Source organism: Falco peregrinus, chromosome 6 (genome assembly GCF_023634155.1).
Source record: "Falco peregrinus isolate bFalPer1 chromosome 6, bFalPer1.pri, whole genome shotgun sequence".
Taxonomy (NCBI): domain Eukaryota; kingdom Metazoa; phylum Chordata; class Aves; order Falconiformes; family Falconidae; genus Falco; species Falco peregrinus.
In genome coordinates, this window is record NC_073726.1 from 90,186,325 (window position 1) to 90,201,491 (window position 15,167).

At 39.3% G+C, this 15,167-nt stretch overlaps 1 protein-coding gene and 1 long non-coding RNA gene across 4 annotated transcripts in view; one reads left to right on the forward strand and one right to left on the reverse strand.

The window, feature by feature from the left end:
* CFAP91 (cilia and flagella associated protein 91) overlaps positions 1-15,167 on the forward strand; it is a 32,197-nt gene that overhangs the window by 3,426 nt on the left and 13,604 nt on the right. For all 3 annotated transcript variants that reach the window (XM_055808403.1, XM_027777833.2, XM_005231116.4), the window contains exons 3-11: positions 186-343; positions 3,092-3,175; positions 4,433-4,489; positions 5,378-5,559; positions 6,250-6,427; positions 6,786-6,943; positions 7,200-7,382; positions 7,495-7,637; positions 13,620-13,736. In XM_055808403.1, the coding sequence (XP_055664378.1) occupies positions 186-343; positions 3,092-3,175; positions 4,433-4,489; positions 5,378-5,559; positions 6,250-6,427; positions 6,786-6,943; positions 7,200-7,382; positions 7,495-7,637; positions 13,620-13,736 (1,260 nt within the window). The remainder of the gene's footprint in view (positions 1-185; positions 344-3,091; positions 3,176-4,432; positions 4,490-5,377; positions 5,560-6,249; positions 6,428-6,785; positions 6,944-7,199; positions 7,383-7,494; positions 7,638-13,619; positions 13,737-15,167) is intronic.
* Positions 4,501-13,723, reverse strand: LOC114010414 (uncharacterized). Its single transcript, XR_003551832.2, has 3 exons — positions 10,649-13,723; positions 6,764-6,898; positions 4,501-5,000 (listed from the first exon to the last, which is right to left on the reverse strand). It is a non-coding gene; the product is annotated as an uncharacterized LOC114010414 (long non-coding RNA).

The window sequence follows — 15,167 nt, forward strand, 5'->3', positions numbered from 1 at the left end:
TATGCTCCACATCTTGAGAAGTACCATCTAACCAGCTGACATCATTAGCATACGTATGCCTTCTTCTTTCCCCATCCCACATGTGCAGGCCTGTAAATCACAGCAAGCTGAAATTCTGAGCTCTTTAATGCTGTTTGAAATTGCTAAATCACTGCCTCTCTTCTTTGTGTCCATGCAAACATTAGGTAAAGGCTCCGACGTTCAGAAGTATGTTTAGTAGCTTGATCCATTTGCCAGGCTACAGTCTGTGCTTGGAGGGCAAGGATCCAGTGCCTCCATTTATTGACCGAAGATGGAGAGGGAGGGCTCAGCGGCGCCTGGAGGCTCTTCAGCAGCTTGCTGCGTAAGTGTTCTATGGTTGGATAATTTAAAAGAAACGTACAGACAAAACCAACAAAAACCCATGCACGCTGAAGTGGAGATGACTGCAATTTGCTCCTACTTATATTTCCCTTGAAATTAAGAGATTGCAGCTGTTATGGAGTATGGTTGCCCATCTGTTTCTTACAGGGTGGATGTTGCACATTCCTTCATCCCTGTGCTATCTGCTTTGCAGTGGTTGCTGGGAAAGAGAAGCGAGTTATTTCAATCTCTTATAGATCACATAAGTTATGGAGACTTCAGTGACTCGTGTGTTACTTCAGCGAGAGCCGTTTCCTTTCAGTCCTGTGCAGTTGCAGCTGGTTAGATTGCTTTTGCTGCTCATTCAGGAGTGTATGGGGCCTGAACCAGGGCACCACATTTTTAGTGCAGGGGTGTTTGTGTTGAACTTTCTTCTGGTATCACAGTTTGGGCTTCTGATTCAGCAAATATTTAAAAAAAACACACTCTGTGTTTTTTGGAGTCCTCTGTAGCTGCATTCAAGACTGCAGGCATCGGCCTAGGTAGTTGTTTTCAGAGGTTTTTGCTGCGTTAAGAAGCTAACTTTAGACCATGGGCTTTTTAGGTGATGTGTGCTCTGGGGTTGCTGGTAACTGAGTTCTACCACCTGCCAAACAGTAATCAAAGATGATTAAGAGTGATACAGTGGATTTCATACCTTGGTTTACTCACTTCTGAAAGTGTATTCTACTCATTTCCATAATAAAATAAGAATTTCAGAGCCTGTTCTGTTCTTATTATTTTCAGCATTTCAGACTATCCCCAGCACATGAAAACCTCAGTGGCTTCTTATATTTTGCCTGTTATTCTGTAACAAGAACTTATTTGATGCCTGCGCTGCTTTAAAATTGATTTACATTTCAACAACATATATTTGCAAAATGTCTTGCAATTAACAAAAAATGAGAAACACATCCCCTCTGTTTCAGCCTGCACTGACTGACAGTGTTGCTGATACAGAAGACAGAATATTTTCCAGCTGTCTTCTCAGTAGTTGCATTGCCTCTGCAAGGTTACCAGGAATAAACGCTCATTTATTTCAGCAAAGTCAGCAAATTTAAGTCAAGGACATGCAAGAGGCAGGATCTGTTGAATAAAAGGGGCTATTTCACTGGGTTCCCATTGTGCCTATAACTATACCATAATAGGATGAACAGCTTATGCTAATAAAGTCAGATCATAAGAATAAGTGCCCACCTGTGCTGAATGAAACACAAATCCATCTGGATGGAGCAACAGTCTGATATGTAAAGAGTCAGCTAGTGGAACTAGAGCCATCAGCTCAATTAACTCATTTGAATTACAAACACAAGTTCACAATAATAGGTTGATTAGTGCTGAGCAAGTATCTCAGGTTACCAAACTGCATCTCAAAACATTCCCTTCTCTTTTGTTATGTGATATGACTGAAGGCACTGGAAAGAGGTGACTTTAAACTTTACCTTGGCAGTAAGTTGTATGTCACAGGAGGTTAATGAAGCATCTCTCTATAGTCTTTGCTGTACTGGGTAGCAATGCTGTGGCTCTGCGAGTTCCACAGCGGAGCTCGCAGGGCTTAGATGCGGTCTTTGAAGACAACTGATCTCAGCGTGCAGTCCTCTATTTTGATCTCAGCTGTCAGGCAATCTTCTGTATTGTTAATTGTATCTCTGTAAATATACCTCTGTATTTTAAATTAGGCAGCAGCAACCAACTCCAGCACCCACAATCCCATACATCTGAGCTCAGGATTCTTACAAGTTGCCAGAAATGATCTTAAGAAATACATGACCTTTAGGACTTGCCATATATATAGCTTAAGGAAATTACTTACCTTAATGGCATGATACAGGCTTTTGGTTTTTTTAAAGAACTTCAGGTTCTTGCCTTTAACCACTTGGCAGGTCAAGAAGAGCAAGACTGGAGTATAAAGTGGTTGTGAAATCGAATAGCAATCCTGACGTGTAGCTTTCAAAGGACTCAGTTCTACCCATTCTCTCAGTGACTGGCTTAATGAGGTCTACCTCACAGTCTTTCAAAGCTTTAAAATAAAGAAAACTCTCCAAGATATTGCAGTGCAAAAATTTAAACAGGCTGCCTACTCTGAAATTCAAAATGGGGGAAAAAATGAAGACCATTCTTGCAAAAGGTACGCTTTTTCTAGCATAGGTTTTGAAACATTCACATGGTCATCCCAATTTTTCTCCTTAATTGAAGAATTCAAATTGAAATTGCCAATTCTAAAATTTTCCACATTTGTTTAAAATCCCTTTTGCTACTTTTGGAAGGTGGGAAGTGGTAGTTTTCCGCTTTGTTCATTCTACTCCTTTAGACGTATTTTCTGTTACAGAGTTTTTTCACTCATAAGGAGATGAGCTTGCTCCCCCCTCTCCCAATAAAAGCAGTTAACTTTACAAGGTCAAGCATTTACAAGTAGCCAATCCTTTTCATGAGAAGCACATAAGCAAGTTCTATTAAAGGCAGCAAATGACCATTTGTTGCCCACACATAGTGGGAAATATACATAAAATGTCAAACTGTTTTGCTATACATGTAAGTATGAAAAAAGCAAAAATAATAAGTATGGGGATTTTGTGGAATTTGTAGTGTGCATGTTTGATTGTGTAACCAGAGAAGCAGAGAGCGAGATTTAAAAAAAAGCCTAAGAAAAAAAGATCAGAACTGCTCTGAATGTACTTCTTAAATTATATCCTGTTTTTTTGGCCTTTAGAGCTCAATCTTCTCTTCAAATACCTCAAGTTGTGTATGAAGATCCTGAAGTTAGTGGAAGGAATCGCTATAAATATTTTGCACGGTAAGGAGTGAACTGATTTGAAACAGAATTCAGAGGCTTGCTTTTGTGCTGTTTAAAGAGCACCTAAATGAATGCGAGAGCATTATTTTTTCTGTCTTTTCTGTCAATTCTTTGATCACTGCTATGGAAAATCTAATAGTAACTAAATCTTAAATCACAAGGTCCTTTGAAATTCACACTATGCCAGAATTTTCAGCTAATAAGTTACCATAGGAGCAAATATACCAGGCATTCTGTACTTAATAATTCTTTGTAGAAAGCTTTGGGCTGTAGGTCCTCCTACAAAAAGGCAGGAGATGCTCGCAAAGCCATTGTGGTTCTCCAGACTTCTGGAAGGGTGCCTTCTTAAGAAGGAGCCTTTTAACTGCCGGTTTCTGCCAGGAGCAGAAAGGGAGCAAAAGGAATCCTTCATTAACTTTTCATCATGTCCTCTACTGCACAACTGCTCCGCTCCTTCCAGAATGACCCTGCAGGTCACCAGTGGACTCCAGATCTGAGCCAACAGCGAGCGTACAAACATTGTCAACTCAGTCACACATACTTGGAATTACATTCACAATCACAGTCAGCAGCTATTGGCCAATATGTCCACTTGAAATATAAAGAAATTGCCAGGTTTAATAAATTTTATGGCTCCTTTAACAACAACAAAAAAAGGACAAAGGTGATGTTATCTTCTGCAATTTGAAATTAAGCTTTAATGTCTCTCAAAGGCTAAGGGAAATTGATAGTGAACTGCAGTACGGAAACTATAAGAAGGCCTAAGAAGGAATTATTTATATGTCATTGAGCCCATATCACTTTCAAGATTCTTCATAAAATACTGCAAAAAAGGAAACAATCAAATCAGATAAGTCCAAAACAGCTGATAGTAGGAATTCATTTCGGGATTTCAAGAAGTTATTAAAAAAACCCACACCCTCAAAGTCTCAAAGTGAAAAAAGTAAACTAATTAGTGAAACATACACAACATTTTCTAAGTACACTCAAAATAACTTCTTTTAATTATTTTGCAATTCCACTTTTTGCTTTCACAGAATAACAACTCAATCCTGCTGGTGAAACTTTCTCTGTTAATCCTTAATTATGAAAGAATTATTGACTACTCAGGCACAATTCTTAAACATGCAACTACAGAAACCGAGTTATGAAAAATCAGTGTAACTCCACTGAAATTAGTGGACTGCAGTTTTTCTAAACTGTAATGGTCTTTTACGCTCATGGTGGTTGTCTTACATCTGCATTCTCTCTTTTCAGACCAATCATCCCTTCTAATAAGCTGTTTCCACTAAATGGTGCTTACACAATGGCAAAGTAAGTAGTGGGTTCTGGAACATTACTGTTGCAATGGGTCACATCTCACCAGAAAAAGGGTGGGAAAATATTGAGCTGGTGACCAATATTTTTCATAATGAACCAACAGGAAAACCTTGTTAAGAGGTAAGGGTTCGTTCACCATTGAGAGTTCCTGAGGAAACAGGTGACCAACTGCTTCAGAATTTGCTTGCAGTATGTGAATGGTGCTTTGTGGGTTAAGGACATGTGCCTCAATTGTATTATGATTATGAAGCCCAAAACCAAAGTCAGGTGTCTCTGAATCCTAGAAGAGATACCAATCCAAGGCAGCATTATTGTTGGAAAATCTTCTGATATTTTATTACAGTCTCCGTGATACTTGCAATACTGTTCAGTGGTGTAGAGCATCCATGAGGTAGTCCAGTGTGGGTTTCAATGAGGATCAGATGTTGAGGGGACGTAAGAAGATTCAGTTCCTAGTAGAGTCAATGGAAGTTGCACATGCTTACATTAGAATTCCATTTTTGTTCTGGAATTGTTGGAAAGACAAACGTGTAAGGTAAATTGAAGCAGTCCTACTCCGTTTTACACTCAACCATTACTTTTTGTGCCCATTAAAAGCAATGCTTTAGAATGGATACATAGGAAAGATTTGCACATAGTAATTTGTGAGAGCTGAAACCGGACTTCTGGATTGTTTACCTAAGGAAGGAGTTTTCAGAGGACTCAGTGTAGCCTCAGTCTGCTTTTACTAAAGATAATGGAGTGAACATCAATGGGTGCAATGTTAAGATAAAACAAACCACATTTGGATATCCTACCTTTGACTTAGTGTTGTGTTTCTGGTTTGTTTTTTTTTTTTTAATGAATGTGACAAATGTTCTTTCATCTTGCATCTCTTTTTAGTACAGAGCCCTATGTCTATCCAGCTACAGCAGACAGCAAGGTCTTTGGTCCCAAGTTACGAACTTTGGGCACACAGACAGACTACAGGGATGGTGAAGCCCAGACGGATCCCTATTCCCCTGAATATGTAATTCCCAGCGGCTCAGTCCCTGAACTTCTGACACTTGCTACACTTACTTGGGGTGAGTTGTGAAATCAAGATAAATGATAATAATCCTGTCATCTCTGTAGCAGGAGGTTCTTTTTTTACAATGTCAGGTTTCAAGTCTGTTGCCAGTTTTGGCAGCTCTTCGTTGTCTTTCTTTGGGACACATTATTTTATCTGTTTATAAAATAGGTATGATATTTTCCTACTTAATAGCGCTGTTCTGGGGCATTTCATCAAGAGTTTTGAGATGATTCAATATAAAAAGGTCATATGTTTTACAAATACGAACTAGGAGCAGTTTTTCCATTTACCCACTGTTCTTCAGCTGTTCTGAGTTAGACATCAGTAAAAAACCAGTATGAACACTGCTGCCCCAGAATGTAACTGTGATCCTCATCTCCCAGTGTCCCATCTGCAATAATGATGGACAGTGGATATACCAAAGAAAGTGCTCTTTGGAAAAGCTTTTCCTCCTTTGCAGCCTGCAGTAGAGGAATGAAGTGCTAGTGTTAATGTCAACTAAGCTATAGCAACTGAGGGTCCTACCATTCCCCATACTATAGAATTTTACTGGCCTTAGAAATATGTATTTCAGCCTGTTGATGGTTCTGCTTGTGTTTAACATATGGGCTTGTGCCCATACATCCCTCTAATACTTTTTGGTGGTGGTTGTTTGCTGGATTCACCATTCTCCTAAAGAGCGACTGCTTCTTGTCCCTGTAAGGTCGGGGGCTACCAGCAGGACTAGCCGAGGTGGAGATGATTGAACGTGCCCGGGAAAAACGTGCATGGGAAGCAACTCTTCCAGCCATGGACAATGCCTCACAAATCGTGAAGAGGAGGAAAATGATGGATGATATGGAGAGGAAGGAGTGGGCCTTTAGAGAACAGGAAATAGAAAAGTAGGAGTCCAATTATACTCTTCATTTCTTTTAATTGAATTCTTCAATTCTTTTAATTGAATAGAGAAGGAACGAGAAGGTTTAGCAGATTGGCTGAAAGGTACAAGCCTTTTATTTCTGTGAAAATCTCCTGGGTTTAGGAAGGGTTAGTTTTGTTTAATTTAATATAGGAGACTGCTACCACAATACTTTCTGCCAGTGCTAAACTCACTTTTTAAAATGAAAGATTAAATCCAAGATATTGCAATATGAACTATGTGTAAAGTAGTCACTTACTATGTAGGATTTGATGATGACAGCGTTGCACAGAACACTGCAGAGTAGGGTAGGTCATACCTGGCCTTTTCTATTCTTGCAGGTTGCAGGAGGTTCGGCTGGTGATCTTAAAGAAGCTGCTGCAGAGGCGAGAGGAGAATCAGACTGAGCTGGATGCCAAGCGCTTGGATGACCACTGGCAAAATCATCAGAAGGCTAAAGAAGAGAAAATAAAAAAGATTGAGCATGACTATGCACTGAGTAAGTTTGAAAGACAGGGAGAGAGTAAGATGAGACTTAGTTTTCGGACAAGCCATTTCTATTTTCACAAGGTTATAGTCTTTATTCAAAATGAAATAGGTTGCATCCACAATATAGATACGCATGGCCAGCATTTGTTCTGGTCAAACAGGTCATGTTTTTATATTAACTAGCAAAAGCTCTTGTGAATTTCCAAAGATACAGCTTTTTTAAAACTATTTTTATGAAGAAGCTCACATTTGTATTTCCTTTTCAGTGCTCAGGAAGCTGATAGCTAAGAGGAAGAATGTGATGGGGAAGCTGGAGAGACGAGATATCATCAAAGAGTATACTGACTTTGCATCACAAACATACACTCCTTTGTCTAGAATTGGTTATTTCCCAGATAACCATTCTGAGTGCTATGTGGTAAAAAACTTCAATCTTGACACCTTTGCAGGTAGGGCATTTTGGAAGACTTAGTTTGTATGTGTTATTTACTTAAAATAGTAACAAAACTCAAATTTCTCTCCCCACCACTCCATTACTTAATTGCTGTTTGTATTTCTTAGGACTGTGTGAACTGGAAGCATCTCTCCCAGATTCTGTCACCCAGGTCAAGGTTAAAGCTCCAAAACCCAAGTACACTACTGCTAAGACAGGGTTTATTAAAAGATCAGCAAGGCTAGAGGTGGAGCTGGCACAAGTTCACCAGGTATGGAGCTGCACCAGCAGCATGTCAGTTCCTCTCTAAGATTTGAACTGCTCAGAAATGCAATTGGGAAGACATACATGTAAGCTTTCTCCCAGTTCCCTGTGCTAAATTCCTGTTTTCTGTAAGGTGACTTCAAGGAGAGAATGGATCAAACATTCAGACTGTTACAGGCATGACCAGTATAGCTCTGGAACAAAGTCTGTCAGTACTGTCTGTCCCTAATAGCTGTGCTTCTGCTGTAACCCTATAAAAAACAAGCATAGCTGCTTCTGTCTTCCTACAGATCAGGTATTTGGATTGGAACATACTATGTAAGTTAGAAATTCTTCTCTGCCGTTTGCTTGTTCTCATTCCTCCCTTGCTTTTATAATGCACAAGTGGCGAGCCTACTGGTTACATTGTTGAACAACTAATAATCAAACCAAATCTGGATCCATATTCTAAAAATTCTGTACATCTTTAAAAATGTACATTTTAAGTACATATTGTAAAAACACCTGCAGCAAAGCATGATTAAAATGACCCCACTCATAAAATCAGATCAGAATGGTGGATGCACAACACTGTTGTTCCTAAACAACAGCATCTGATTTGCAAACATGCTAATAGTGTTTTGCATATCTTAATTTATCACAACTGTTCATGCAGATGAGGTGTCCATATATGCAATTAACCACTGAGGAAAGGAGTGCCTCATTTGCATCTACAATCACAATATTTGTGAATTGCATGTACTTTTAAGTACGCTTTTGAGGGTTACGTTTTTTTAAAATAATGCGTATGTTGGCTGGCTGCTGTTATCTCTGAAATATATTGAATTTCATTTGTAAAGCTTGGCAACTTTCACGTATGCTTTATTTAGTGAAGAAATATTTCATAATTGGAAATTATATATATAGCTTTCTTGTTTTAGTATAATTTAAGAATACTCCCAATACAGACTAACTTTCTACTAATGAATTTTAAATAGAAATCTTGTTCTGAAAAATCAGTCATACTACCCCAAACTTAAACTCCACTGGATCTTGTAAAAGATGAAACATCGCATCTGATTATTATTCAGAAGGAAAATCTTCAAAGAAAATCTTGAGTGCTACAGGGATTGTTTAAGAACTAAGGACGTGAATTCACTACGGTTTTAGAGAAGACGCAGCAGTATTAAAAGGGTTTGAGTCTGGGTACTTTTTGCATAAAATTCAAGTAGTGCCTGTGTATAATCTGGATCATAATACGGTTCTCACAGGTAGCACAACGTTAGCCTGAGCTTTCAGAGCTGAATTTCAACTACAGCAATTGTATTCTGTTTGTTCAAAATAACTTCTCATGGTTTGAAAGACTACAGTGGAGCATCTAAACTGTAGTCACAGAGAAGAAGTATGCCCTGATGCTGGCTACTCACACAGTAATGTCTCTTCAAAGAAAAATTGTTGGCCAAAGGGAGATGGAATGCAGACAATTCTGTGTATTTTCTTTCTTAAATCAATGTAGATCACTTGGTCTGCATTGATTTATACCAGTTGAGGGGCTAACATAACTAGTACTCATTTCCCCACCACAAAAAGGCAAAATGTGTATTCTTGTAAATTAAATCATGAAGCATTTCCTTTGCAGGCAAAGATGATAAATGCACTACGCAAAATTTAACTGCTGCGTTTAGATACACAGAAGCAGACACCAGACTGCAGACAAGCAGAAAGTACTGACACTGTGAAGCATCCGGACTGCCTCAGCCACCATTAGATTTAAACAAGCTTTCTGTTCAGAGCAGCAAGAAATTACTGACCTAATTAGAGTTTGGGCTCTGTGGTGCTGTTACTGGTCACTTCTCCCATCAGAGGCGTTTGGTGCCTATAGCACCTCCTGGCTTAGCAGGGCCTCTCTGACAGGTCCACCTCATAAGCTACTGGAGCTGTCAAGTACAGGGCAGTAAAGGATGCCGAGTACTTGAGTTAACAGAATTTAGCACTTGAGAGGACAGCTGTCTGACCGCTTGGTCAGCTGTCCCAATCGTGCCAACAACCTCCATCACACGCAGTATCAAAGAGGTTTAAAGCAGACGATTAGGGATCATCTTAGAAGAGCACCCTGTGTTGCTTTGCATTATTTCTATAGCCGAGCAGTTTTCTTTTCAAAAGCCTTTTTTTAGTGCTGTCCAAGCACACTTGATCTATACATTTTCTCCCATAATCCTAGAAATTAAGTAGAGCTCTAGAGTACACAGTGATCTAGCTCTAAAATGAGTATCTTTCATTTTCCCTGGATAATCTGTGGAAGAAGGTGGCAAATAGAGGAGGAATGCTAGATTTTGGCCTCAGAAGTTTCCAAGGCTTGGTTCTCTGGCCAAACAAGTGGCAAGATGGAGTCGTCCTACTCCTTATGTTCCTCTTGGTTTGCCATATTGAGGGTTTTCCCAAGCTTAAAGCTTGTAAGAAGGGATAAGCAATTATCCAAGGTACTACAAAAAGGATCTGTGCCCTCTTGAGATTAAGAACAGCTTCTTCCAGACAAACTAAGCCAAAACCAAGTGATATTAGAAGCAGACTTTTTGAGGACCATCCTGAAACCCTTTGCAGGAGTATTAGGTACACTCAGTATTCTTTGAATAATTCTCTAAAGCAAGAGAACGTGGCAGAAACAGGAGTGACCCAAAATTTACAGGAAAAACAACAATCTACATCTTAAGCTAAATCTGTAAAAGGGGCAAGGAAAGCTAGTTCCTAGCCAGTGCAGATGACAGTGCTTTAAGGAGTGTAAAGTGAGCCATTACATAGACAGCCTTGTGCGAAAATCCAAGACACTAAGGAGGTAGCACACCGTTACAGTTAATCACTATAGGAAAGAAATGCAACTAGGTGACTGAATACACCAAGGAACAGAGGAGCTGCTACAAGAAATCCCAGTGCAGAACAATGTATGATTTTAGGCTGACCCTCTATGCTCAGGTGACTCAAGAGGGGTGAAGCATCAGGCAGTGCTGGATTAAGATGATGTTAGAACAAAGAATCTCTCACCTCAGCATTAAGCACGACTCTCATCCCATCTGTTTTCCTTTATCTGGTTGCTGGAAGGAGGTGGAGAAGTAGTGGGGGGGCTGAGAAAATCTCTGGAGAAAATCTCTGCCAACTTCAAAGCGCAGGAAAACCTGTTCAAGCAGTTATTTCATCAAGAACAGATCTCCAACACAGTGTTAGCTGGCTCATGCTCAGACAAGCTCTAAGAGCTATTATGTCAGTCTTGATCACGCAAGATGCAGCAGCCATCCAGTCAGTTTGTCCTTGATGATCTCACCTTCTTCATTTGTGGGCAAAAAGGAAAAAAGAGAAACATGACTGTAAACTCTGTGCTGTACATGAAAATAAATTATACCTAGTGTCTTGTGAAAGGGAGAGGATCACAAAGAAGATAAGGAAGGAATCCGAAGAATGATTTCTTTGAAGAGACAGTTGTTTCTCAAGCCACTATCCTGTCAAGAGTTCTGCTTCTATCAGATGCTAGCAGAGAAGCTAAGGTGCAGGGCCAAGAGCACGGGTGCCGTTTGCTGCTTGCTGCATTTGCCTGGAAAATGAAAAGGGGTTGAACTGGGTGGTCCTTCACTGTCCAGTCCAACCAGAGTATATCATGACTCTGAACCTACTATCTGAAAAAGGTAATGTAGTCTGATCTCAGAAAAATTAGAGTGTGATATCTAGGCAGTAACATTTGAAGTATGTTGTTCAGAAATTTAATACTTTTTTCTTTTTAAAGAAAGTATTTTACAGTGATTCTTGGGCCCTGCTCCCCCTGTTACGAAAAGTGGTAACTTCTTGTAAGTTAGGCAGAACCAGTTAATGCAAAAAACATATTTTCTTTTTCTTTTCTTACATGAAAATCTTGAAATAAATTAAAATCTTAAAATAACTTAAATCCTCAGATTAGAGAAAGCAAATGGTAAGCATTTTTGATTTAGCAAAGATGGCAGGAAAACTTAAAACCACTTCTGGGACCTGCAGTATTTCTCAAATCTACATTAATAAGAATTCCCTTGTGTCAGAAGTGCTCATAGATTTTTCTGGCTTTAAAGTTGTTATTCTGGTTGTATTTTGTTCTGGTTAGCAAGAAATATTTTTGGAGGCTAAGGTTTTATTAAATTCTTATGAATGCAACATTGTACTGATAAACATAGGAGCCATTGTTTTCAAAAGAATCACAATTAGAGCAGCTTTTTTCTTTCAATTCCCCACCCTGTCATGCAAAACAGCTTCTAAATCATAGCAAACACTATTATAATCTTCATGCCAGCGAGCTCTAAGGTCATCAAATACAAGAAACAGTTCAGAAAATCTCTCATCAATTTTGAGCTATAACCATTTCACATGGCTTATAAGCAGTTTATAGGCTTTGATTCTTGCGTTATTAACATGGTCCATTGCAGAAGGTTTCAATAATAAAGCATTTTATCCTGTCCACCTAGGAACCTCTCTCCTTTTCTGGAGCAATTACTTATCCTGGCCTGAATGGTCAGATCCAATATGCAAGAAGAATTTTGTACAATGACCACTGGAGTTTCAAAACTTCATCACTTTCACAATTAGATTCTGTGCAAGTGCCATCAATGTCCTGTTACTGGAGAGAGAAATTCAGCATGGGATTTTTTTTCTCAAGTTTTTCTTCAGTTTTGCTCCCTAGTGAAATACGGTATTTGAACATTTGAAATAGAGACAGCGAGAAAAGAAAAAGGCACATTTTTTCCTTGCTGAAATGTATCTGTTCATTCAGTAATAAAGGCTACAGATCCAACCTGTACAGTAGTGGAATTATAATTTTGAAGGAGCTTTAAATGCACGTACTCTCTTCCCTTCCCTTTGCAAGCTGAAGTGTGATGTCCTACAGCAGGCAAGCTTTTCTGTGCAGTTGGAAATGACAATAGTAGCTTGCAATGGGAGGTTGGCAGGACTTGAACAGTTTGAAAATTACTTGAAAGAGTTGAGGCTGTGGTGGCATCGCCACTCCTAGCCTGCTTTGGCTGACAAGGTTTGGCACCTGCTACCAAACAGCTGCAAGCAAGATGAAACCCACTCTTAACGAGCTTGTGGATTTTCTTGGTAGAAGGAAGGTCTCAGGCAGTTTCCCTTTCACACTTACGCCACCCGTACAATTGCTGTGGGTGCCACTGGGCAGTTGCAGACGAGCAGGGAAGAGTTTCAAAACATAAGTTACAAGAAAGTGTTCCTGGGTCATTTGGTCAACCGTGGGCAGTAATAGCACATCATACAAAGACATTTCACCAAGGAGGGGCCACAGAACAGTGGCAAGACACTCTTCAAGTGACCCTCTTCATAAAATCTGACTGCGTAACAGTTCTAACTCTCAGTAACAAGCGTTATACCTATAGTTAAAGGCAAAGAGTTACAACCATTCTGTAGTGACATACAAACCATAATTAGATTGTGATATTTCTACCCATTTCTCATGTTTTGAAAGATTCTTACCTCTATCTTACAGGAAAATCATTAATCTTTTTGTCATTGAGTATGGAAAGTAAGAGACACAACTGCCTCTGCTTGCATATGGGTCAGTGTTTAATTGGTTCAATGAAATTTCTGTTTTAAAATGAAAACAAAATCTGAAATATGCTTTTACTAAAGAATATATTATATTAGAGATTAAACTCATACCAATTTTAGATTTTTAGGTGACTCACTCTAAGCAATTTCTGATGACTTACTTGTAAATATAGCAAAATAACTCTTGCTTCCTTCTTACATATGATTTTGAAGTTCTTTCCCACCAGTATCTTCTGACCAACCAACAGCCTCATCTACTGACTATATGCAGTTTTTCAGTTGACGTGCAGGAAGAAATAGAAGCCACAAGCCTACAAAGTGCAAAATACTTTCAGCTCCCTGTAGTCAGTGTGATCAGGAACAGCCAGCATCTAGAGGACTGGCCTTACTGTGTTGTTCTGTCTAGCCCAGTTCTGATTAGATTGTATGTCTCTTCCAGGCACTGCTGGAAAAGAAGAATAAAGTCAAGGAGCCAAAGAAGTCCCTCTGTTTCCTTGAAAAAGTAGAAAAGCCAATTCCTCGGCCACCCACTCCAGTCCTGGAAAAACCTTCAATTGTAAGAGGCCTGGTTTTAACACCTTTTTTTCTGTTGATCCCTGATTGTTTCCTTTCGGTTGTTAAAGGAATGCCTAGAGAAGGAAAGAAGGGAGCTTTATCTTTTTTTGTTTGTATTCATGTTAGAAATAGCCATCACTATTTGTTAAGACTCTCTTAGTGTCTCTTTATTCTATAAAGATACTAACAGCCCAAGAATCGTAAAATCTTTTGCACTATCTGATGGCCAAATCCTTAACTAAACTTTGTTTTATAAAGACATAAATTAGTAGACAGACGTGTTATTCCTTTGTTCTTGAGGAACAAAAAGGCAGACTCATATTATTATTATCATTATTCAGTGTCTTCCAGCCTTCTGATCTGACAACACTACCGTAATCCAGTGGAGCAATTAAGTTTAGTTTCATTGAAGTAGTGAGACTTTGGGTGCTTAGCACTGAGCATGCACTTCATTAATTTGCTGGAGTGAAGCTCTTGTCATTGTGCAGGATGCAGTCATCGATGAGCGTGCACCAGTTCACAGAAAATTATTCTTCTACAGAGATTGAAATAGCAGTAATGATGTGTCATGAGGGGTGTGATATGCTGTGGGAAAAAAAAAACAGCTTTTCAGGAGAACTGCGACTTCTTTTCCTTTCTTAAAGTAACGTACTTAAGAGGTGATTGTCCCAATGGATTGCCTTGTCTGCTTATTAACACCATTTTCATGATGTAGTAAGAATCAAACACAATTACCATTTAAACTTGTGAATTTACAAGTCACACAACCATGAAAGTGAGAGAGAGAAAGTCTTACCAGATCACCCATGCTGTCTTCCTTTGTGCAGTATGATGCCTTATGTTTTACACAGTCTATTTTAAGATGACTGAAACAAGAATATCTCCTTGGGAAGAGCTTTCCACAGCTTTACTAACTCCTAGGTATTAGATATTGTATTGCAGTGATAGATTTACACTATTTAGATTTGCCAGTTTAGCAGATTTTTAAGTACTTCCAGATAACATGAAAAGAAATCAGAAAGATTTATCCTCCAGTTGTAGTCATTCTTGAGCGTGTTTACAGATTATAGGGTTTTTTAAAGAGTTCCAATACAAGAGAATTCCACCTAAATGAATTCTGTCAACATTTGGTTTATTCTCAAGTATCTTTATGTGCGAATGCATGAAAGTGTGAATCTCCATCTGTAAAATCAGGCCACTTGAGCCACTGAAGAGCAGCCCTAGCACCCCCTGCCTTGCAGAATCCAGGTGAGGTTTCTCCTACCAGCTGGCTGTGAGGAGCACTCAAAGCAAGGTCCTTCTCTGTTGTTAATGCTTCTCCTCCTGCCATACACACACAAGTATCAACCAAATGCACCAGCCTCTTCCCACTGGAGCTGAGGATCTCGAAAGGGAAGTGTGCCAGAGTGACAGGCAGGTGACATGGATCACA